At 49.4% G+C, this 23,871-nt stretch overlaps 2 protein-coding genes across 3 annotated transcripts in view; both read left to right on the top strand.

The window, feature by feature from the left end:
- The first annotated feature begins 385 nt into the window (after positions 1-385).
- On the top strand, positions 386-10,474 carry NSUN4 (NOP2/Sun RNA methyltransferase 4). 2 transcript variants are annotated; one of them, XM_038760282.1, is made up of 6 exons: positions 386-482; positions 5,307-5,680; positions 7,227-7,381; positions 8,727-8,887; positions 9,339-9,463; positions 9,924-10,474. In XM_038760282.1, exons 1-6 carry the CDS (start codon positions 387-389, stop codon positions 10,198-10,200), a joined length of 1,188 nt encoding a protein of 395 aa, XP_038616210.1. In that variant the 5' UTR covers position 386; the 3' UTR covers positions 10,201-10,474. The 2 variants fall into 2 exon arrangements, with proteins under 2 accessions (XP_038616210.1, XP_038616211.1); XM_038760283.1 differs by having other exon boundaries at positions 407-478.
- A 9,875-nt stretch (positions 10,475-20,349) lies between these two features.
- The window catches only part of FAAH (fatty acid amide hydrolase), a 28,573-nt gene continuing 25,051 nt past the window's right edge, over positions 20,350-23,871 (top strand). Inside the window, exons 1-2 of the mRNA XM_038760144.1 lie at positions 20,350-20,497; positions 20,650-20,786. Coding sequence (XP_038616072.1) covers positions 20,350-20,497; positions 20,650-20,786 — 285 coding nt within the window. The remainder of the gene's footprint in view (positions 20,498-20,649; positions 20,787-23,871) is intronic.

Raw genomic sequence — 23,871 nt, 5'->3', positions numbered from 1 at the left:
ATTATTATTAAATACGATTGAATGAATTAATGAGTGATGAGGCGGGCCCGGCCCCGCTGAGGGGATGCGCTCCCCTTCCGGTCCGCGGCGCTCAGCCTTCCCCCGGAACGTCCGGGCCGGGTAATGATCACCTTGGAGCCTCCCCAGCGCTTAATAAATGCTATCATCATCATCATTATTATTAATAAATACGATTGAATGACTGACTGATGGAGTGGGCCCGCCCCGGCTTGGGGGATGCGCTCCCCTTCCGGTCCGCCGTGCTCAGCCGTCCCCCGGAACGTCCGCGCGCGGGGCGCGGTTTCCGGGCGGCGTTTCCGGTCGGGCGCGCGCATGCGCGCGCGGCCCCTTCTTCCTCAGCCCGAGGGCAGGGAACAATGGCGGCCATGGCCGCCATGGCGGGGGTGGGCCTCAGCCGGCCCTGGCTGAGCCCCGCGGGGCCGGCGCTGCTCCTGCGCAGGCTCCGGCACAAGAAGAAGTGGGTGAGGAGCGCAGCGGAACCCCGGCAATCCATCCATCAATCAATTAATCAATCAATTAATCAATCAATCGTATTTATTGAGCGCTTACCGTGCGCAGAGCACTGGACTAAGCGCTTGGGAAGTCCAAGTTGGCAGCATAGAGAGACGGTCCCCACCCAACATTGGGCTCACAGTCTAAAAGGGGGAGACAGACAACAAAACAAAACATACTAACAAAATAAAATAAATAGAATAGATATGGACAAGTAAAGTAAATAAATAAATAGAGTAATAAATGTGTACAAACATATTTCGAAGGCCTTCCGCCCCCCTTCTTTGCATTTATTAAGCGCTCACTGTGTGCCAAGCACCGTCCTGAGCGCTGGGATAATAATAATAATAATAATAATAATATCATTTATTAAGCGCTTACTGTGTGCCAAGCACCGTCCTAAGCGCTGGGATAATAATAATAATAATAATAATGGCATTTATTAAGCGCTTACTGTGTGCCAAGCACCGTCTTATGCGCTGGGATAATAATAATAATAATAATAATGGCATTTATTAAGCGCTTACTGTGTGCCAAGCACCGTCTTATGCCTGGGATAATAATAATAATAATAATCATGGCATTTATTAAGCGCTTACTGTGTGCCAAGCACCGTCCTAAGCGCTGGGATAATAATAATAATAATAATGGCATTTATTAAGCGCTTACTGTGTGCCAAGCACCGTCCTATGCGCTGGGATAATAATAATAATAATAATAATAATAATGGCATTTATTAAGCGCTTACTGTGTGCCAAGCACCGTCTTATGCCTGGGATAATAATAATAATAATAATCATGGCATTTATTAAGCGCTTACTGTGTGCCAAGCACCGTCCTAAGCGCTGGGATAATAATAATAATAATAATGGCATTTATTAAGCGCTTACTGTGTGCCAAGCACCGTCCTAAGCGCTGGGATAATAATAATAATAATAATGGCATTTATTAAGCGCTTACTGCGTGCCAAGCACCGTCCTAAGCGCTGGGATAATAATAATAATAATAATAATAATAATGACATTTATTAAGCGCTTACTGTGTGCCAAGCACCGTCCTAAGCGCTGGGTAATAATAATAATAATAATAGTGGCATTTATTAAGCGCTTACTGTGTGCCAAGCACCGTCCTAAGCGCTGGGATAATAATAATAATAATAATAATCATGGCATTTATTAAGCGCTTACTGTGTGCCAAGCACCGTCCTAAGCGCTGGGATAATAATAATAATAATAATGGCATTTATTAAGCGCTTACTGTGTGCCAAGCACCGTCCTAAGCGCTGGGATAATAATAATAATAATAATGGCATTTATTAAGCGCTTACTGCGTGCCAAGCACCGTCCTAAGCGCTGGGATAATAATAATAATAATAATAATAATAATGACATTTATTAAGCGCTTACTGTGTGCCAAGCACCGTCCTAAGCGCTGGGTAATAATAATAATAATAATAGTGGCATTTATTAAGCGCTTACTGTGTGCCAAGCACCGTCCTAAGCGCTGGGATAATAATAATAATAATAATAATAATGATAATATTAATAATGGCATTTATTAAGCGCTTACTGTGTGCCAAGCACCGTCCTAAGCGCTGGGATAATAATAATAATAATGGCATTTATTAAGCGCTTACTGTGTGCCAAGCACCGTCCTAAGCACTGGGATAATAATAATAATAATAATGGCATTTATTAAGCGCTTACTGTGTGCCAAGCACCGTCCTAAGCGCTGGGATAATAATAATAATAATAATGGCATTTATTAAGCGCTTACTGTGTGCCAAGCACTGTCCTAAGCGCTGGGATAATAATAATAATAATAATGGCATTTATTAAGTGCTTACTGTGTGCCAAGCACCGTCCTAAGCGCTGGGATAATAATAATAATAATAATAATAGCATTTATTAAGCGCTTACTGTGTGCCAAGCACCATTCTAAGCGCTGGGATAATAATAATAATAATAATAATGGCATTTATTAAGTGCTTACTATACGCCAAGCACTGTTCCAAGCGCTGGGGAGGTTACACGGTGATCAGGTTGCCCCATGAGGGCCTCACCGTCTTCACCCCCATTTTGCAGATGGGGGAACTGAGGCCCAGAGAAGTAACTTGCGCAGAGTCGCCCAGCTGACAAGTGGCGGGGCCGAGATTAGAAGCCATAATAATAATGGCATTTATTGAGCGCTTATTATGTGCTAAGCAGAGGTCATGGGTTCTAATCCCGGCTCCGCCACTTATCAGCTGTGTGACTTTGGGCAAGTCACTTCACTAGTGAGAAGCAGCATGGCTCAGCGGAAAGAGCCCGGGCTTTGGAGTCAGAGGTCATGGGTTCGAATCCTGGCTCCACCACATGTCTGCTGTGTGACCTTGGGCAAGTCACTTCACTTTTCTGAGCCTCAGTTACCTCATCTGTAAAATGGGGATGAAGACTGTGAGCCCCATGTGGGATAACCTGATCACCTTGTATCCTCCCCAGTGCTCAGAACAGTGCTTTGCACATAGTAAGCGCTTAACAAAATGCCAGAATTATTATTATTATTATTATTATTATTATTATTATTATTATTCACTTCTCTGGGCCTCAGTTACCTCATCTGGGAAATGGGGATTGAGACTGGGAGCCCCACATAGGACAACCTGATTACCTTGTATCTCCCACAGTGCTTAGAACAGTGCTTGGCACATAGCAAGCGCTTAAATACCAAAATTATAATTATTATTATTCTAAGTGTTGGCATGGACACAAAGGGCATCAAGTTGTCCCACGTGGGACTCACAGCCTTCATCCCCATTTTACAGATGAGGGAACTGAGGCTCAGAGAAGTGAAGTGGCTTGGCCAAAGTCACCCAGCTGACAGGTGGGGGAGCCGGGATTCGAACCCATGACCTCCGACTCCCAAGCCTGGGCTCTTTCCACTGAGCCACACTGCTTCTTCCTTCGAACCTCTTCCTCATTCATTCATTAGAGAACTCATTCATTCATTTATTCATTCTCCCCCTCCCAGACTGTGAGCCCCTTGTTGGGTAGGTACCGTCTCTATCTGTTGCCAACTTTTACTTCCCAAGCGCTTAGTCCAGTGCTCTGCACACAGTAAGCGCTCAATAAATATGACAATGAATGAATAAATGAGAAGCAGCGTGCTTCAGTGGCAAGAACCCGGGCTTGGGAGTCAGAGGTCATGGGTTCTAATCCCAACTCTGCCACTTGTCTGCTGGGTGACTTCGGGCAAGTCACTTCGCTTTTCCGGGCCTCAGTGACCTTATCTGTAAAATGGGGATGAAGACTGTGAGTCCCATGTGGGACACCTTGATGACCTTTGTGTCCATGCCAGCACTTAGAATAATAATTATTATAATTTTGGTGCCCCGTGTGGGACAACCTGATTACCTTGTATCCCCCCTCAGTGCTTAGAACAGTGCTTGGAACATAGTAAGCGCTTAACAAATGCCATCACTATTATTATTCAATCGTATTTATCGAGCGCTTACTGTGTGCAGAGTGCTGTACTAAGCGCTTGGAAAGTGCAATTCCGCAACAGATAGAGCGTCCCCAAAGTGCTCTCACCTCCCCCCCCCCCCGTCCCCTGAGGAGCCCGACTGTCCCTTCTGACTTCTTCCTCCCCACTCAGGGTCCCCAGAGTGCCTCCCCTCCCCTGAGGAGCACGAGTCTCCCTTCTAACCTCTTCCTCCCCACTCAGGGTCCCCAGAGTGCTCCCCCACCCCCCGAGGAGCACGTCCCGCCATCGACCCCCGGCCCACGTCCTCCCCCGGGCCCGGAATGCCCCCAATCCCTCTGCCCATCCGCCAAGCCAGCTCTCTTCCTCCCTTCAAGGCCCTACTGAGAGCTCACCTCCTCCAGGAGGCCTTCCCACACTGAGCCCCTTCCTTCCTCTCCCCCTCGTCCCCCTCTCCACCCCCCCATCTTACCTCCTTCCCTCCCCCACACCACCTGTATATATGTATATAGGTTTATACATATTTATTACTCTATTTATTTTACTTGTACACATCTATTTATCTTATTTTGTTAGTATGTTTGGTTTTGTTTTCTGTCTCCCCCTTTCAGACTGTGAGCCCACTGTTGGGCAGGGACTGTCTCTAGATGTTGCCAATTTGTACTTCCCAAGCGCTTAGTACAGTGCTCTGCACATAGTAAGCGCTCAATTAATACAATTGATGATGATGATGATTCTCCCTTCTAACCTCTTCCTTCCCCCCTCAGGCCCCCAAAGTGCACCCCCCCTTCAATCCCCACCTCCCGAGGAGCACATTTCTCCATTCTGACCCCTTCCTCCCCACCCAGGGTCCCCAAAGTGCCTTCCCCCTCCTCCCGGGGAGCACATTTCTCTCTTCCAACTCCCCACGGAGGGTCCCTGAAGTGCTCCCCCTTCCCTCATACCCTCCCCACGAGCAGCATGATTCTCCCTTCTCACCCCTTCCTCCCCACTAAACCTTTCCCTCGTCTCCCCCAGCACCTCCCCAACCGAGGAGCACGATTCTCCCTTCTAATCCTCGCCTTCCCACTGAATGTGCCCAAAATGTGTTCCTCTTCCCTAGTCCCCCCCGTCCACCCTGCACCGACAGAACTTGTCTCCCTTCCGAGAGTCTCTGTGATTTCCCTCTCCACCTCCAGTATCCTTTGAAGCCCCGTCCTTTCCCTCCAGTCATGGTCCCTCCTGCTCACATTAGGGAGGGCAGGTTGTGCTGCAACCCCAGGAAACCCCACACTACCTCCCCCCCCGACCCGTCCCGAGTCGCGGCCCTGAGCCCGATAACCTCTCCTCCGCAGGCGACCACGGATTTCAAGTTCCCCTCCACCAAGCTGGCGCTCCAGAACTTCGACATGAACTACAGCGTCCAGTTCGGGGACCTGTGGCCCTCCATCCGCGTGGGCCTTCTGTCCGAACAGAAGTACGGAGCGCTGGTCAACCCCTTCGCCTCGGGGGACCGCGTGGCCCTGCAGCTGGAGAGTCTCAACGCCAAGGACTTTGTGGGCGAGGCCCACCGCGCGTCCCAGCGGGAAGCCGGCGGCTCCCAGAGCGACCCCCAAGTCTCCCCTCCGGCCCCAGGGCAGGCCCCCGTAGGGACGGACCGTCCCGGCATCCCCAACCTCCGGTGCTACACGTTCGACAGAGGAGACGTCAGCCGGTTTCCCCCGGCCAGGTAGGGAGCAAAGCGGCGTGGGAAGCATTGTGGCCTAGTGGGAAGAGCCCGGCCTGGAAGTGGGAGGACATGGGTTCTAATCCTTGTTCCTCCACTTGTCCGTCCTGCGACCTTGGACAAGTCACTTCTCTGGGCTTCAGTTCCCTCATCCGCAAAATGGGGATTCAATACCTGTCCTCCCTCCTACTTAGACTGTGTGCCCCTTGTGGGACCTGATGGGCTTCTATCTACCCCAGCGCTTAGTAGAGTGCTTGTTACATAGTAAGCACTTAACAAAACCAGAATAAGGGCCAGGGCTCCAGGCCTCTCCTCTCTCTTTCTGCCAGCGGCGTTTCCTTGCTCTACCTAGAGCAAGTTTCCTTGTCCCCCTCTCCATCTCCCCCATCTTACCTCCTTCCCTTCCCCACAGCACCTGTATATATGTTTGTACATATTTATTACTCTATTTTACTTGTCCATATCTATTCTATTTATTTTATTTTGTTAGTATGTATGGTTTTGTTCCCTGTCTCCCCCTTTTAGACTGTGAGCCCACTGTTGGGTAGGGACTGTCTCTAGATGTTGCCAACTTGGACTTCCCAAGCGCTTAGTACAGTGCTCTGCACACAGCAAGTGCTCAATAAATACGATTGATTGATTGATAGAGGTCATCGGACTCTCCAGGAGGCCTTCCCCAAGGGACCTCTAATCTCTCCACTTCTTAAAAAAATAGTATTAAAAGTGGTTACCAGTTGTCCGGGACTGTTTGAAGAACTTGGGTAAATGCAAGTTTATCAGATTGGACGCGGTCCGTGTCCCACGTGGGGCTCACAGTTCATTCATTCAATCGTATTTATCGAGCGCTTACTGTGTGCAGAGCACTGTACTAAGCGCTTGGGAAGTACAAGTCGGCAACATATAGAGACGGTTCCTACCCAACAACGGGCTCACGGTCTAGAAGGGGGAGACAGGCAACAAAACAAAGCATGTAGACAGGTGCCAAAATCGTCAGAACAAATAGAATTAAAGCTATATGCCCATCGTTAACAAAATAAAAAGAATAGTAAATATATACTAAAAGTTGAAATCCCCATTTTACAGATGAGGTAACTGAGGCGCAGAAAAGTAACGTGACTTGCCCAAAGGCCTTAGTTTCCCCTAGGGGTCTCGGTCCCAGGGGGTTATTTACCCCCAACCCGGAGCAGGTGATCTCAAGCAGGTTAGACCCACTAAAAGGTACTTGGATTGGTTTGGTGGCACTTTGATGGTTTCCCAAGCGCTTAGTACAGCGCTCTGCACACAGTAAGCGCTCAATAAATACGATTGATTGATTGATCGATTCCCAGCATTTCCCTATTTTCTTTCCCACTGGAGCCTCACAACGCACCTGTGCCGTCGGAGGGAAGCAGAGGAGGACCCAGGCCCAGAGAGGTCGAATGAGTTGCCCGAGGCCACACAGCAGAGCAGCAGCCTGAGACTAGACTGCCATGTGCTCTCTCCACCTGCCCCCCCACCTGCCTCCCTTCCATGTTAAGGATCACCGTGGCCGGTCCTCTGTTTTTTCCAGGATGAGCCAGCTGGGCGTCCTGGAGTACTACCTGATGGACGCGGCCTCGCTCCTCCCCGTGCTGGCGCTCAGCCCGCAGCCCGGCGACGCCATCCTGGACCTCTGCGCCGCCCCGGGAGGGAAGACGCTGGCGCTCCTCCAGACCGGCTGTTGCCGTGAGTCAAAGCGGCCGGACGGGTGGGCCCCTCTTTCCCGAATCCCACCACCCCAGCCCGGCCGAGAGCCACCCGGCATCTGTGAGCCTCGAGCTCCAACCGTTGTTGTTGCGTTAAGGGCTTGCTCTCCGCCCAGCCCCTCTCTCAGCGCTAAGGTAGCAACCTGGTAGTAATAATCAATCAATCAATCGTATTTATTGAGCGCTTACTGTGTGCAGAGCACTGCACTAAGCGCTTGGGAAGGACAAGATGGCAAAAATGATGGCATTTAGTAAGCACTTACTATGTGCAAAGCGCTGTTCTAGGCGCTGGGGGGGGATACAAGGTGATCAGGTTGCCCCACGCAGGGCTCACAGTCTTAATCCCCATTTTACAGATGAGGGAACTGAGGCTCAGAGAAGTTCAGTGACTTGCTCACACAGCAGACATGTGGCGGAGTCGGGATTCGAACCCATGACCTCGCACTCCAAAGCCCGGGCTCTTTCCTTTGAGCCGTGCTGCTTCTATATAATAATAATAATGACTTCAATAATAATAACGACGGTATTTGCTGAGCGCTTACTGTGTGCCAGGCACCGAACTAAGCGCTGGAACGGATGCAGGCAAATCGGATCGGACGCGGCCCGTGTCCTCTGTGGGGCTCACGGTCTCAATCCCCATTTTACAGATGAGGTAACTGAGGCACGGAGAAGTGAACTGACTTGCCCAAGGTCACCCAGCAGGCGAGTTGCAGAGCCGGGATTGGGAGCCACGACCTTCCGACTCCCGGGCCTGTGCTCCGTCCGCTCCGCCGTGCTGTTTCTCTAAGTCAGGTTCTCAGATAGATTGGACAGGCAGTCCCTGTCCCACACGGAACCCGCGGTCGAAGAGGGAGAATTTATGAAGCTCCAGCAGTGAGAAGCACACTGTACTAAGCACCGGTAGAGAATAGACAGGTGGGAATTCAACACGGCTTAAGCGGGGAGAGGGGGTTGGAGGCAGACCCCTCCGGAGTGATGAAGCAGGGCGAGCGGAGTTCTCCCCATTTTACAGAAGAGGAAACCGAGGCTCAAGGAGGTCGGAAGACTTGCCGGAAGCCACTCGGCAGAGCCGGGATTAGAACCCGGGTCTCTTGACTCACAACCCCCTGTGTCATCCGGGGAATGTGCCACTTCAGGGCTGCCTCGACCTCCCTCCCGCCCCCGGGTGCGTAGGGAGGTGGCCGGGTTGGGGGCTCCTCCCCCGTGTCTGTGGGGTGTCGCTGCCGCCGCCACGGGCCCCAGGAGTCCCACCGTCTCTGCGCTTCGGGTGGGAAAGACCCTTCGTCAGCCCAGCCCGGCCCCTCAGCCCCCATCCCTCTCCTCAGAGCGCCTGACGGCCAACGACATCTCCACGTCCCGCACCGAGAGGCTGAGGAAGGTGCTCCGGAGCTACGTGCCCGCGGATGCCCGGGGTGACGGGCGCGTGCAAGTCACGTCCGGCGATGGCAGGCACTGGGGAGAGCTGGAGGCGGATGCGTACGACCGGGTCAGTGGGGTCTGGCGGGGATCGGGCGGGACCTCACGAGACTGTGAGCCCACTGTTGGGTAGGGACTGTCTCTATACGTTGCCAACTTGGACTTCCCAAGCGCTTAGCACAGTGCTCTTAAGCGCTCAATAAACATGATTGATTGATTGACCCTGGGGGCACATCCTGGGCGCTTAGATCCCGGAGCCACCGGTCCCACCCGCTGGATTCTGCACCTCCCGGCAGGTCGTTCATTCGTTCAGTCGTGTTTATTGAGCGCTTACAGTGTGCAGAGCACTGGACTAAGCGCTTGGGAAGTACAGGTTGGCAACATTTAGAGACGGTCCCTACCCAGCAGCGGGCTCACAGTCTAGAAGGGGGAGGCGGACGACGAAACAAAACACATTAGCAAAATAAAATGAATATGTACAAGGGAAATAGAGTAATAAATATGTACACGCATATATACAGGTGCTGGTGGATGTGCCCTGCACCACAGACCGGCACTCCCTGTCCGAGGAGGACAACAACATCTTCACGCGGGCACGGAACAAGGAGCGCCAGATGCTGCCCATGCTGCAGTCGCAGCTGTTGGCGTGAGTGAGGCGGGCCGGTTGGGGGCACGGAAAGCCAGCCGGGGGCTGGCAGGGCGAGGGCGGGCCAGTCAGAGTGCCACGTCTTCCTGGGTGACTTATAATAATAATAATAATGATCACATTTATTAAGCGCTTACTATGTGCAAAGCACTGTTCTAAGCGCTGGGGAGGTTTCAAGGTGATCAGTTTGTCCCATGGGGGCTCACAGTCTTCATCCGCATTTTACAGATGAGGTCGCTGAGGCACAGAGCAGTTACATGACGTGCCCAAAGTCGCACAGCTGACAGGTGGCAGAGCCGGGATTTGAACCCATGACCTCTGACTCCAAAGCCCGGGCTCTTTCCACTGAGCCATCTTTCAGGGGCCGAGGGGCCGGGGCGGGGGGTGATCCTCCGACCCTCTGGGGGTCCGGCCGGGTCTCCCCCTCACCCCCGTTTCTCCCTTTCCCCCTCAACTGTAGAGCCGGGCTGCTCTCCACCAGACCCGGGGGAGAAGTGGTCTACTCGACGTGCTCCCTCTCCCACCTGCAGAACGAGTACGTCGTGAGCGGGGCCGTCGAACTTCTGGCCGATCGGTACGGCATCGGCGTCCAGGTGGAAGACCTGAGCAGCTTCCGGCAGCTTTTCCAGAACACGTTTTCTTTCTTCCCCGAGTGTAGGGTGGGGGAACTGGTGGTACCCCACCTCACGGCCAACTTCGGGCCCACGTACTTCTGCAAGCTGCGGAGGCTGCGGTAGCGTGGGAGAGGCAGCGGCGGGACGGCTGGAACTCAAGCTGGGGCGGGACGGGAGTCCGGGACCCCTGGGTTCCACTCCCGGCTGGGCCTCGGGCCCGCTGGGTGACTTCAGGCTGGTCGCTGACCCTTTCTGGGCCGCCCCTCCCTCCCTCTTAGATGGCGAGCCCCACCGCGGGGACAGGGACCCGACGCGATCGCTGAGTATCTCCCTCCAGGCGTTTGGAGGACAGTAAGCGCCAAATAAACACCGTAAACCAAAACCCTCAAATCAATCAATCAATCAATCATATTTAATGAGTGCTTACTGTCTAGAAGACAATCAAGTCTGAGGCTGGGTGGGGTGGGGGGGGGTTTCCCCTAGGCAAGAGGGAGCAGACCCAAACGGCCAACTGAAGTGAACGTGCTTGAAAATCAGGTTTCATTGGCAAGGGGCCGAAAAGAGGAACCAGAAAGAGAGTCCAGTTCGGCTAAACTTGTCAGGCAGCATTTATTGAGCGCTAGCGCTGTACTAAGCGCATAGGAGAGTCCAGTACAGCGGTACAACAATAAACGGACACATTCCCTGCCCGCAGCAAGCTTGGTCTAGGGGGGAGACGGAAATTATTATAAATAAATGACAGACATGGACATACGAAGGGCTGGGAGGTGGGGGGAAATGAGAGCAAATCGGGAGTGGGAGGAGAGGAGGGCTTAGGGAAGGCACCTTGGAGGAGATGTGCCTTCGATAAGCACTTAGTACAGTGCTCTGCACACAGTAAGCGCTCAATAAATATGATTGAATGAATGAATAAGGCTTTGAAATGTGGGGAGAGTGTTTAGAACTACTGGACGAGAGAGCCAGGGGTGGCTAAACTAACGGACCGTTGAGGGCAGAGGACACGGCTGCTAGCTCTGTTGTACTCTCCCAAGTGCTCAGTACAGTGCTTTACTCCTAGTGAGTGCCTGACAAATACCACTGATAATCAATCAATCAATCAATCGTATTTATTGAGCGCTTACTATGTGCAGAGCACTGTACTAAGCGCTTGGGAAGTACAAATTGGCAACACATAGAGACAGTCCCTACCCAACAGTGGGCTCACAGTCTAAAAGGGGGAGACAGGTGGGGATAGGCACTGCCAGCCGCCCACAGGTGCCAAACCCTGTCTCAGGAAAGGCAGGTGCTAATTTACATGGTATTTTGTAGACGCGTCCCAGACTTCATTTCCTTCTGGTCAGGAGGCCGCAGAATACTCCCCCAGAGAGGCCTGTCTTGTGGGTTGGGGGTTTCAGGGTCCAAACAGATCCCTGAGCCAATTCTGGATATCCTGCCCTGCCCACCTGGGACCCACAGGGCACCCAAAAAGGCCTCGGGCAGGAGAAGCAGGGTGGATTAGTGGCTAGAACGCGGGCCTGGATTCTAATCAATCAATCAATCGTATTTATTGAGCGCTTACTATGTGCAGAGCACTGTACTAAGCGCTTGGGAAGTACAAATTGGCAACACATAGAGACAGTCCCTACCCAACAGTGGGCTCACAGTCTAAAAGGGGGGAGACAGAGAACAGAACCAAACATACCAACAAAATAAAATAAATAGGATAGAAATGTACAAGTAAAATAAATAAATAGAGTAATAAATATGTACAACCATAATCCAGACTCCACCTCTTGTCTGCTCTGTGCCCCAGTTACCTCATCTGTAAAATGGGGAATAAAGACCGTCCCTGTATTCATTTTCATTCATTCAGTCGTATATATGTTTGTACATATTTGTTACCCTTTTTATTTTACTTGTACATATCTATTCTATTTATTTTATTTTGTTAGTACGTTTGGTTTTGTTCTCTGTCTCCCCCTTTTAGACTGTGAGCCCACTGTTGGGTAGGGACTGTCTCTATATGTTGCCAACTTGTACTTCCCAAGCGCTTAGTCCAGTGTTCTGCACATAGTAAGCGCTCAATAAATACGATTGATGATGATGATGATGTTGCCAACTTGTACTTTCCAAGCGCTCAGTCCAGTGCTCTGCACACAGTAAGCGCTCAATAAATACGATTGATGATGATGATGATGATTTATTGAGCGCTTACTGTGTGCAGAGCACTGGACTAAGCGCTTGGGAAGTACAAATTGGCAACATACAGAGACAGTCCCTCCCCAACAGCGGGCTCACAGTCTAGAAGGGGGAGAGTGCTTAACGAATACTCCAATTATTATTATTATTATTATTATGACAGTGCACTGCACACAGTAAGCACTTGGCACACACTACCTGCTGTGACCCTGGGCAAGTCACTTAACTTCTCTGAGCCTCAGCTCATCTGTAAAATGAGGATTCAAAACCTGTTGTCCCTCCTATTTAGTCATCTTTATCTTCCCCAGCGCTTCAAAGAGTGCTTGATATATAGTAAGCACTTAATAGACACCGCAGTTATTTCAGTAGAATTGTTAATAGTCAATAACCATTGATTGATGGATCAATTCTCCCCAAGTCACACCCTCCCCCCCAGCACCTCAGCACTCACCTTGCACACTGCCACCACTGTTAATTATGCCTTCACAATCTCCTGCCTATTTTTTTATGGCATCTGTTGATAATAATTATGATTATGGCATTTTGTTAAGTGCTTATTATGTGCCAGGCTCTGTACTAATCACTGGGGTGGATACAAACAAATTGGGTTGAACACAGTCTTTGTTCCACACGGGGCTCAGCCTTAATCCCCGTTTTACGGACGAGGGAACCGATGCCCGGAGAAGTGAAATGATTTGCCAGACAATCAATCAATCGTACTTATTGAGCGCTTACTGTGTGCAGAGCACTGTACTAAGTGCTTGGGAAGTACAAGTTGGCAACATACATATAGAGACAGTCCCTACCCAACAGTGGGCTCACAGTCTAGAAGGGGGAGACAGAGAACAAAACAAAACATTAACAAAATAAAATAAATAGATATGTACAAGTAAAATAAATAAATAAATAGAGTAATCAATCAATCGTATTTATTGAGTGCTTACTGTGTGCAGAGCACTGTACTAAGTGCTTGGGAAGTACAAGTTGGCAACATATAGAGACGGTCCCTACCCAACAGTGGGCTCACAGTCTAGAAGGGGGAGACAGAGAACAAAACCAAACATACTAACAAAATAAAATAAATAGATATGTACAAGTAAAATAAATAAATAGAGTAATCAATCAATCAATCGTATTTATTGAGTGCTTACTGTGTGCAGAGCACTGTACTAAGTGCTTGGGAAGTACAAGTTGGCAACATATAGAGATGGTCCCTACCCAACAGTGGGCTCACAGTCTAAAAGGGGGAGACAGAGAACAAAACAAAACATATTAACAAAATAAAATAAATAGAATAGATATGTACATGTAAAATAAATAGAGTAATAAATACGTACCAACATATATACAGGTGCTGTGGGGAAGGGAAGGAGGTAAGGCGGGGGGGTGGAGAGGGGGAGGAGGGGGAATACAGTACTCTGCACACAGTAAGCGCTCAATAAATACAATTGAATGAATGAATGAATAAATGCGATTGATTGAATGAATGAACAATAAATAGACACATTCCCTGCCCACAGTGAGTTTACAGTCTAGAAGGCTTTGGGGCAGGTGGGAGCCTTTGGGGAAGCTGGAAGCTGGGGGGTGGGATGGGGTTTCCCTGGTGGGGAGGGGTGCCAGCCTCACTGGGGGAGGGGGCTGGGTATTTTGGGGCCACAAGGACCCCCAGCCCCTCTAGTCCTCCATTCATTCATTCATTTAATCATATTTACTGAGCGCTTATTGTGCGCAGAACACTGTACTAAGCTCTTGGGAAGTCCACGTTGGCAACATCTAGAGACGATCCCTACCCAACAGCGGGCTCACAGTCCAGAAGAGGGAGACAACAAAACAAAACATAGTAAAATAAATAAATAGAGTAATAAATAAGTACAAACATATATACACAGTCCCTTCTGGGACCGTCTCCATATGTTGCCAACTTGGACTTCCCAAGCGCCCAGCACAGTGTTCCGCACACAGTAAGCGCTCAACAAATACGATTAAATGAATGAATGAATGAATGAGGCACGGTGAAGTGACTCACAGTCTAGAAAGGGGAGACGGACAACAAAACATATTAACAAAATAAAATAAAATAAATGGAGTAAATATGTACAAGTAAAATAAATAGAGTAATAAATATGTACAAACATATATACACAGTCCCTTCTGGGGCCGTCTCCATATGTTGCCAACTTGGACTTCCCAAGCGCCTAGCACAGTGCTCTGCACACAGTAAGCGCTCAACAAATACGATTGAATGAATGAATGAATGAGGCACGGTGAAGTGACTCACAGTCTAGAAGGGGGAGACGGACAACAAAACATATTAACAAAATAAAATAAAATAAATGGAATAAATATGTACAAGTAAAATAGAGTAATAAATATGTACAAACATATATACACAGTCCCTTCTGGGACCGTCTCCATATGTTGCCAACTTGGACTTCCCAAGCGCCCAGCACAGTGCTCCGCACACAGTAAGCGCTCAACAAATACGATTAAATGAATGAATGAATGAGGCACAGTGAAGTGACTCACAGTCTAGAAGGGGGAGACGGACAACAAAACATATTAAGAAAATAAATGGAATAAATATGTACAAGTAAAATAGAGTAATAAATATGTACAAACATATATACACAGTCCCTTCTGGGACCGTCTCCATATGTTGCCAACTTGGACTTCCCAAGCGCCCAGCACAGTGCTCCGCACACAGTAAGCGCTCAACAAATACGATTGAATGAATGAATGAATGAGGCACGGTGAAGTGACTCACAGTCTAGAAGGGGGAGACGGACAACAAAACATATTAACAAAATAAAATAAAATAAATGGAATAAATATGTACAAGTAAAATAGAGTAATAAATATGTACAAACATATATACACAGTCCCTTCTGGGACCGTCTCCATATGTTGCCAACTTGGACTTCCCAAGCGCCCAGCACAGTGCTCCGCACACAGTAAGCGCTCAACAAATACGATTAAATGAATGAATGAATGAGGCACAGTGAAGTGACTCACAGTCTAGAAGGGGGAGACGGACAACAAAACATATTAAGAAAATAAATGGAATAAATATGTACAAGTAAAATAGAGTAATAAATATGTACAAACATATATACACAGTCCCTTCTGGGACCGTCTCCATATGTTGCCAACTTGGACTTCCCAAGCGCCCAGCACAGTGCTCTGCACACAGTAAGCGCTCAACAAATACGATTAAATGAATGAATGAATGAGGCACGGTGAAGTGACTCACAGTCTAGAAGGGGGAGACGGACAACAAAACATATTAATAAAATAAATGGAATAAATATGTACAAGTAAAATAAATAGAGTAATAAATATGTACAAACATATATACACAGTCCCTTCTGGGACCGTCTCCATATGTTGCCAACTTGGACTTCCCAAGTGCCCAGCACGGTGCTCCGCACACAGTAAGCGCTCAACAAATACGATTGAATGAATGAATGAATGAGGCACGGTGAAGTGACTCACAGTCTAGAAGGGGGAGACGGACAACAAAACATATTAATAAAATAAATGGAATAAATATGTACAAGTAAAATAGAGTAATAAATATGTACAAACATATATACACAGTCCCTTCTGGGACCGTCTCCATATGTTGCCAACTTGGACTTCCCAAGCGCCCAGCACAGTGCTCCGCACACAGTAAGCGCTCAACAAATACGATTAAATGAATGAATGAATGAGACACGGTGAAGTGACTCACAGTCTAGAAGGGGGAGACGGACAACAAAACATATTAAGAAAATAAAATAAATGGAATAAATATGTACAAGTAAAATAGAGTAATAAATATGTACAAACATATATACACAGTCCCTTCTGGGACCGTCTCCATATGTTGCCAACTTGGACTTCCCAAGCGCCCAGCACGGTGCTCCGCACACAGTAAGCGCTCAACAAATACGATTAAATGAATGAATGAATGAGACACGGTGAAGTGACTCACAGTCTAGAAGGGGGAGACGGACAACAAAACATATTAAGAAAATAAAATAAATGGAATAAATATGTACAAGTAAAATAGAGTAATAAATATGTACAAACATATATACACAGTCCCTTCTGGGACCGTCTCCATATGTTGCCAACTTGGACTTCCCAAGCGCCCAGCACAGTGCTCCGCACACAGTAAGCGCTCAACAAATACGATTAAATGAATGAATGAATGAGGCACGGTGAAGTGACTCACAGTCTAGAAGGGGGAGACGGACAACAAAACATATTAAGAAAATAAATGGAATAAATATGTACAAGTAAAATAAATAGAGTAATAAATATGTACAAACATATATACGCAGTCCCTTCTGGGACCGTCTCCATATGTTGCCAACTTGGACTTCCCAGGCGCCCAGCACAGTGCTCCGCACACAGTAAGCACTCAACAAATACGATTGAATGAATGAATGAATGAGGCACGGTGAAGTGACTCACAGTCTAGAAGGGGGAGACGGACAACAAAACATATTAAGAAAATAAAATAAATGGAATAAATATGTACAAGTAAAATAGAGTAATAAATATGTACAAACATATATACACAGTCCCTTCTGGGACCGTCTCCATATGTTGCCAACTTGGACTTCCCAAGTGCCCAGCACGGTGCTCCGCACACAGTAAGCGCTCAACAAATACGATTAAATGAATGAATGAGGCACGGTGAAGTGACTCACAGTCTAGAAGGGGGAGACGGACAACAAAACATATTAACAAAATAAAATAAAATAAATGGAATAAATATGTACAAGTAAAATAGAGTAATAAATATGTACAAACATATATACACAGTCCCTTCTGGAACCGTCTCCATATGTTGCCAACTTGGACTTCCCAAGCGCCCAGCACAGTGCTCCGCACACAGTAAGCGCTCAACAAATACGATTAAATGAATGAATGAATGAGGAACGGTGAAGTGACTCAGTCTAGAAGGGGGAGACGGACAACAAAACATATTAATAAAATAAATGGAATAAATATGTACAAGTAAAATAAATAGAGTAATAAATATGTACAAACATATATACACAGACCCTTCTGGGACCGTCTCCATATGTTGCCAACTTGGACTTCCCAAGCGCCCAGCACAGTGCTCCGCACACAGTAAGCACTCAACAAATACGATTGAATGAATGAATGAATGAGGCACGGTGAAGTGACTCAGTCTAGAAGGGGGAGATGGACAACAAAACATATTAATAAAATAAAATAAATGGAATAAATATGTACAAGTAAAATAAAGCCAGGGGCCTGGCGGGAAAGCCTGCAGAACTGGGACTGGATCTCCGGGGGCCCAGACGGGGAAGGGGCTGTTCTTTCCCCCCGGGAGGAGGGCCGGGGGTCCCTGAGCTGGGAGGAGGGGAGTTGACCGGTGCCCCTCGACCACCTTTGATGGGGTCCACCGGCTTTAGTCCCCGTTGGGTGGGTTGCCACCCCATTGAGAAGCAGCATGGCCTAGTGGAGAGAGGATGGGCCTGGGCGTCAGAATCAATCAATCAATCAATCGTATTTATTGAGTGCTTACTATGTGCAGAGCACTGTACTAAGCGCTTGGGAAGTACAAACTGGCAACATACAGAGACAGTCCCTACCCAACAGCAGGCTCGCAGTCTAAAAGGGGGAGACAGAGAACAAAACCAAACATACTAACAAAATAAAATAAATAGGATAGATATGGACAAGTAAAATAAATAAATAGAGTAATACGTGGATTCTACTCCCAGTCTGCCACTTGTCTACCGTGTGACCTTGGGCAAGTCACGTCACTTCTCTGGGTCTCGGTTCCCTCATCTGTAAACTGGGGGTTGAGACTGGGAGCCTCAAGCGGGCCAGAAACCGCCTCTAACCCCATTCGCCCGTATCCTCGTAGAGAAGCAGCGTGGCTCGGTGGAAAAGAGCGTGGGCTCTGGAGTCAGAGGTCGTGGGTTCAAATCCCGGCTCCGCCACGTGTCAGCTGTGTGACTTTGGGCAAGTCACTTCACTGCTCTGGGCCTCAGTTACCTCATCTGGAAATGGGGGATTAAGACCGTGAGCCCCATGTGGGACAACCTGGTCACCTTGTAACCGTCCCAGCGTGCTTTGCACATAGTAAGCGCTTAATAAATGCCATTATTATTATTATTATTATTATTATCCTGCCTCTGCCACTTGTCTACTGTGTGTCCTCAGCGAGTCCTTTCACTTCTCTGTGCCTCCGTTACCTCATCTGTAAAAATGGGGATCGAGACGGTGAGCCCCACGTGGGACGGGGCAGGGTCCAACCCAATTTGCTTGTATTCACCCAGTGCTTAGTGCAGTGCCTGGCACATTCAATCATTCAATCACATTTATTGAGCGCTTACTGTGTGCAGGGCACTGTACTGAGCGCTTGGGAAGTACAATTCAGCAACAGAGACAATCCCTACCCAACAACGGGCTCACAGTCCAGAATGGGGGAGACAGAGAACAAAGCAAAACAAGTACACGTAAACAGGCAAGTACAATGATGATGATGGTGTTTGTTAAGCGCTTACCATGTGCCCAGCACTGTTCTAGGCGCCCTGGGGTAGATACAAGGTAATCAGGTTGTCCCACGTGGGGCTCCCAGTCTCAATCTCCATTTTACAGATGAGGTAGCTGAGGTGCAATAAGTGAAGTGACTTGCCCAGAGTCACACAGCTGATAATAATAATGATGGCATTTATTAAGTGCTTACTATAATAATAATAATAATAATAATAATAATGATGGCATTTATCAAGCGCTTACTATGTGCAAAGCACTGTTCTAAGTGCTGGGGAGGTTACAAGGTTGTCCCACGGGGGGCTCCCAGTCTTAATCCCCATTTTACAGATGAGGTAGCTGAGGTGCAAGAAGTGAAGTGACTTGTCCAAAGTCACACAGCTGATAATAATAATAATAATGATGGCATTTATTCAGTGCTTACTATGTGTGAAGCACTGTCCTAAGTGCTTGGGAGGATACAAGGTGATCAGGTTGTCCCACGTTGGGCTCACAGTCCCATTTTCCAGATGAGGTAACTGAGGTCCAGAGAATAATAGTAATAATAATAATGGCATTTATTAAGCACTTACTATGTGCAAAGCACTGTTCTTTCTAAGTGCTGGGGAGGTTACAAGGTGATCAGGTTGTCCCATGGGGGGCTCACAGCCTTCACCCTCATTTCCAGATGAGGTCACTGAGGCCCAGAGAAGTGAAGTGACTTGCCCCAAGTCACCCAGCTGGCAATGGGAGGAGCCGGGATTTGAACCCGTGACCTCTGACTCCAAAACCCGTGCTCTTTCCACTGAGCCACACTGCTGAGAAGAGAGGGGGAAAAGAAATGGGGGGAAAAAGAAGAGGGGGGAGAGAGAAGTGGAGGGGAAAAGAAGTGGGGGGAAAAGAACAGGGGGGAGAGAGAAGAGGGGGGAAAGAAGTGGGGGGGGAAAAGAATGGGGGAAAGAGAAGAGGGGAAAAATAAGTGGGGGGAAAAGAAGGGGGGAGAGAGAAGAGAGGGGGAAAAGTGGGGGAAAAAGAAGTGGGGGGAGAGAAGAGAGGGGAAGAGGGGAAAATAAGTGTGGGGGGAAAGAAGTTGGGGGAGAGAGAAGAGAGGGAGAAAGAAGAGAGGGGGAAAAAGAAGAGGGGGGAAAAAGAAGGGGGAAAAGAAGTGGGAGGAAAGAGAAGTGGGAGGAAAAAGAAGAGGGGGGAGAGTGGAACAAGCCCGGGCTTTGGTCATGGGTTCAAATCCCGGCTCCACCAACCGTCAGCTGTGTGACTTTGGGCAAGTCCCTTCACTTCTCTGGGCCTCAGTTCCCTCATCTGTAAAATGGGGATGAAGACTGTGAGCCCCCCCCCCCCCCCCGTGGGACAACCCGATCCCCTTGTAACCTCCCCAGCGCTTAGAACAGTGCTTTGCACGTAGTAAGCGCTTAATAAACGCCAACGTCATTACGATCATTATTCTCCAAATACCATTATTAATAACGGATATATTATTATTATTATTAATAATAACAACAATAACGGATCCCGTCGTTGTTATTCTTTTAAGGGCCCTGCCGTCGCCAGTTGGTGCTCCTGCCCTCCCCGCGGAGGATGGAGGCGGGGACCCGTTGCCAGGGCAACGGCGGTGTCGGTCTTTCTCCTCCTCCCGGTGCCGGCGGCTCCCTGCCGGTTCCCGCCCCCGTCGGGGCTCCGGTGCGGGTTTGGCGGCGGTGGCCGGTCGGTGGCCGGTCGGTGGCCGGTCGGTGACCGGTCGGTGGCCGTTGTGGGCGATGGTGGGGCTGGGCGCGCCGTCGGTGTCCTGGCCGGAGCCGGCCGCGCTGAGCCCCGGGGGCTGCTGCCTGCTGCTGCTGCTGCTGGCGGTGGGCTGGGGCTGGGGCTGGGGCTGGGGCCGGGGCCGGGGCCGGGCCCGGGACCCCGGTGACCGTGCCCGGAGGGCGTGGGACCGGCCGGCGGCCTTGGCGGCCCAGGCCCGGCAGGCCGAGGCCCTGCAGCGGATGGCCCAGGTGGCGCACAGAGGCCTGCACCAGGTCAGTCGGCCGGGGGCCCGGCCAGGTGAGGGGAAAGCCCCACACCCCTAACCATTCTTCTTTCTCTCCTTCTCTCCCCCCCCCTCCCCCTTTTCTTTCTCCCCCTCTCTTCTTTCTCCCCCTCTTCTTTTCCCCCACTTCTTTCCCCCTCTCTTTTTGTCCTCTCTCTTCTCGTCTATCTCCCCTTCTCTCTCCCCCCTCCTCCCTCTACTGCCCCTTCCTTCCTCCCTCTTCTTTTTCAGTCTCTTCTTTTCCCCCACTTCTTTCCCCCCTCTCTTTTTGTCCTCTCTTCCCTCTCCCTTCTCGTCTATCTCCCCTTCTCTCTGCCCCCTCTCCTCCCTCTACTGCCCCTTCCTTCCTCCCTCTTCTTTTTCAGTCTCTTCTTTTCCCCCACTTCTTTCCCCCCTTTCTCTCCTCTTCCCCCCTCTCTCCCCCTTTTCTTTCTCCCCCTCTCTTCTTTCTCCCCCTCTTCTTTTTCAGTCTCTTCTTTTCCCCCACTTCTTTCCCCCCTCTCTTTTTGTCCTCTCTCTTCTCTCTCCCTTCTCGTCTCTCTCCCCTTCTCTCTCCCCCCTCTCCTCCCCCTACTGCCCCTTCCTTCCTCCCTCTTCTTTTTCAGTCTCTTCTTTTCCTCCGCTTCTTTCCCCCTCTCTTTTTGTCCTCTCTCTTCTCGTCTATCTCCCCTTCTCTCCCCCCCCCTCTACTGCCCCTTCCTTCCTCCCTCTTCTTTTTCAGTCTCTTCTTTTCCCCCACTTCTTTCCCCCCTCTCTTTTTGTCCTCTTTTCCCTCTCCCTTCTCGTCTATCTCCCCTTCTCTCTCCCCCCTCTCCTCCCCCTACTGCCCCTTCCTTCCTCCCTCTTCTTTTTCAGTCTCTTCTTTCCCCCCTTCTTTCCCCCCTTTCTCTCCTTCTCTTCCCCCTCTCTCCCCCTTTTCTTTCTCCCCCTCTCTTCTTTCTCCCCCTCTTCTTTTTCAGTCTCTTCTTTTCCCCCACTTCTTTCCCCCCTCTCTTTTTGTCCTCTCTCTTCTCTCTCCCTTCTCGTCTCTCTCCCCTTCTCTCTCCCCCCTCTCCTCCCCCTACTGCCCCTTCCTTCCTCCCTCTTCTTTTTCAGTCTCTTCTTTTCCTCCGCTTCTTTCCCCCTCTCTTTTTGTCCTCTCTCTTCTCGTCTATCTCCCCTTCTCTCCCCCCCTCCTCCCTCTACTGCCCCTTCCTTCCTCCCTCTTCTTTTTCAGTCTCTTCTTTTCCCCCACTTCTTTCCCCCCTCTCTTTTTGTCCTCTCTTCCATCTCCCTTCTCGTCTATCTCCCCTTCTCTCTGCCCCCTCTCCTCCCCCTACTGTCCCTTCCTTCCTCCCTCTTCTTTTTCAGTCTCTTCTTTTCCCCCACTTCTTTCCCCCCTTTCTCTCCTTCTCTTCCCCTTCTCTCCCCCTTTTCTTTCTCCCCCTCTCTTCTTTCTCCCCCTCTTCTTTTTCAGTCTCTTCTTTTCCCCCACTTCTTTCCCCCCTCTCTTTTTGTCCTCTCTCTTCTCTCTCCCTTCTCGTCTCTCTCCCCTTCTCTCTCCCCCCTCTCCTCCCCCTACTGCCCCTTCCTTCCTCCCTCTTCTTTTTCAGTCTCTTCTTTTCCTCCGCTTCTTTCCCCCTCTCTTTTTGTCCTCTCTCTTCTCCTCTATCTCCCCTTCTCTCTCCCCCCCTCCTCCCCCTACTGCCCCTTCCTTCCTCCCTCTTCTTTTTCAGTCTCTTCTTTTCCCCCGCTTCTTTCCCCCTCTCTTTTTGTCCTCTCTCTTCTCCTCTATCTCCCCTTCTCTCTCCCCCCTCTCCTCCCCCTACTGCCCCTTCCTTCCTCTCCCCCTCGTCCCCCTCTCCATCCCCCCCATCTTATCTCCTTCCCTTCCCCACAGCACCTGTATATATGTATATATATAGTGAGCCCACTGTTGGGTAGGGACTGTCTCTATATGTTGCCAATTTGTACTTCCCAAGCGCTTAGTACAGTGCTCTGCACATAGTAAGCGCTCAATAAATACGATTGATGATGATGATATATATATACCCCTCACCCTGGGCTTCAAGGCTGTCCATCACCTCGCCCCCTCCTACCTCACCTCCCTTCTCTCCTTCTCCAGCCCAGCCCGCACCCTCCGCCCCTCTGCCACCGCTAATCTCCTCACCGTTAGGCCTCGTTCTCGCCTGTCCCGCCATCGACCCCCAGCCCACGTCATCCCCCGGGCCTGGAATGCCCCCAATCCCTCTGCCCCTCCGCCAAGCTAGCTCTCTTCCTCCCTTCAAGGCCCTGCTGAGAGCTTACCTCCTCCAGGAGGCCTTCCCAGATTGAGCCCCCTCCTTCCTCTCCCCCTCATCCCCCCTCCATCCCCCCCATCTTACCTCCTTCCCTTCCCCACGGCACCTGTATATATATATATGTTTGTACATATTTATTACTCTATTTATTTATTTATTTATTTATTTTACTTGTACATATCTATCCTATTTATTTTATTTTGTTAGGATGTTTGGGTTTTGTTCTCTGTCTCCCCCTTTTAGACTGTGAGCCCACTGTTGGGTAGGGACTGTCTCTATATGTTGCCAATTTGTACTTCCCAAGCGCTTAGTCCAGTGCTCTGCACATAGTAAGTGCTCAATAAATACTATTGATGATGATGATGATGAGAGCTCACCTCCTCCAGGAGGCCTTCCCAGACTGAGCCCCCTCCTTCCTCTCCCCCTCGTCCCCCTCTCCATGCCCCCCCGTCTTACCTCCTTCCCTTCATCATCATCATCATCATCAATCGCATTTATTGAGCGCTTACTATGTGCAGAGCACTGGACTAAGCACTTGGGAAGTACAAGTTGGCAACATAGAGAGACAGTCCCTATCCAACATTGGGCTCACAATCTAAAAGGGGGAGACAGAGAACAAAACCAAACATACTAACAAAATAAAATAAATAGAATAGATATGTACAAGTAAAATAAATAAATAAATAGAGTAATAAATATGTACAAACATATATACATATATATAGGTGCTGTGGGGAAGGGAAGGAGGTAAGATGGGGGGGATTGTCTCCCCCACTCTTCTTTCTCCCCCCTCTC

This window comes from Tachyglossus aculeatus, chromosome 18 (assembly GCF_015852505.1).
Source record: "Tachyglossus aculeatus isolate mTacAcu1 chromosome 18, mTacAcu1.pri, whole genome shotgun sequence".
Lineage (NCBI taxonomy): Eukaryota > Metazoa > Chordata > Mammalia > Monotremata > Tachyglossidae > Tachyglossus > Tachyglossus aculeatus.
The sequence above is the reverse complement of the archived record's forward strand: the minus strand, read 5'-3'. Positions and strand labels throughout refer to the sequence as shown.

Bases quoted from the DNA above. Each gene is read 5' to 3' on its own strand.
- NSUN4 (XM_038760282.1), top strand. From the start codon at position 387: ATGGCCGCCATGGCGGGGGTGGGCCTCAGCCGGCCCTGGCTGAGCCCC. The intron at 5,681-7,226 runs GTAGGGAGCAAA...TGTTTTTTCCAG, and splicing joins AGCCGGTTTCCCCCGGCCAG to GATGAGCCAGCTGGGCGTCC. The intron at 8,888-9,338 runs GTCAGTGGGGTC...GCATATATACAG, and splicing joins AGGCGGATGCGTACGACCGG to GTGCTGGTGGATGTGCCCTG.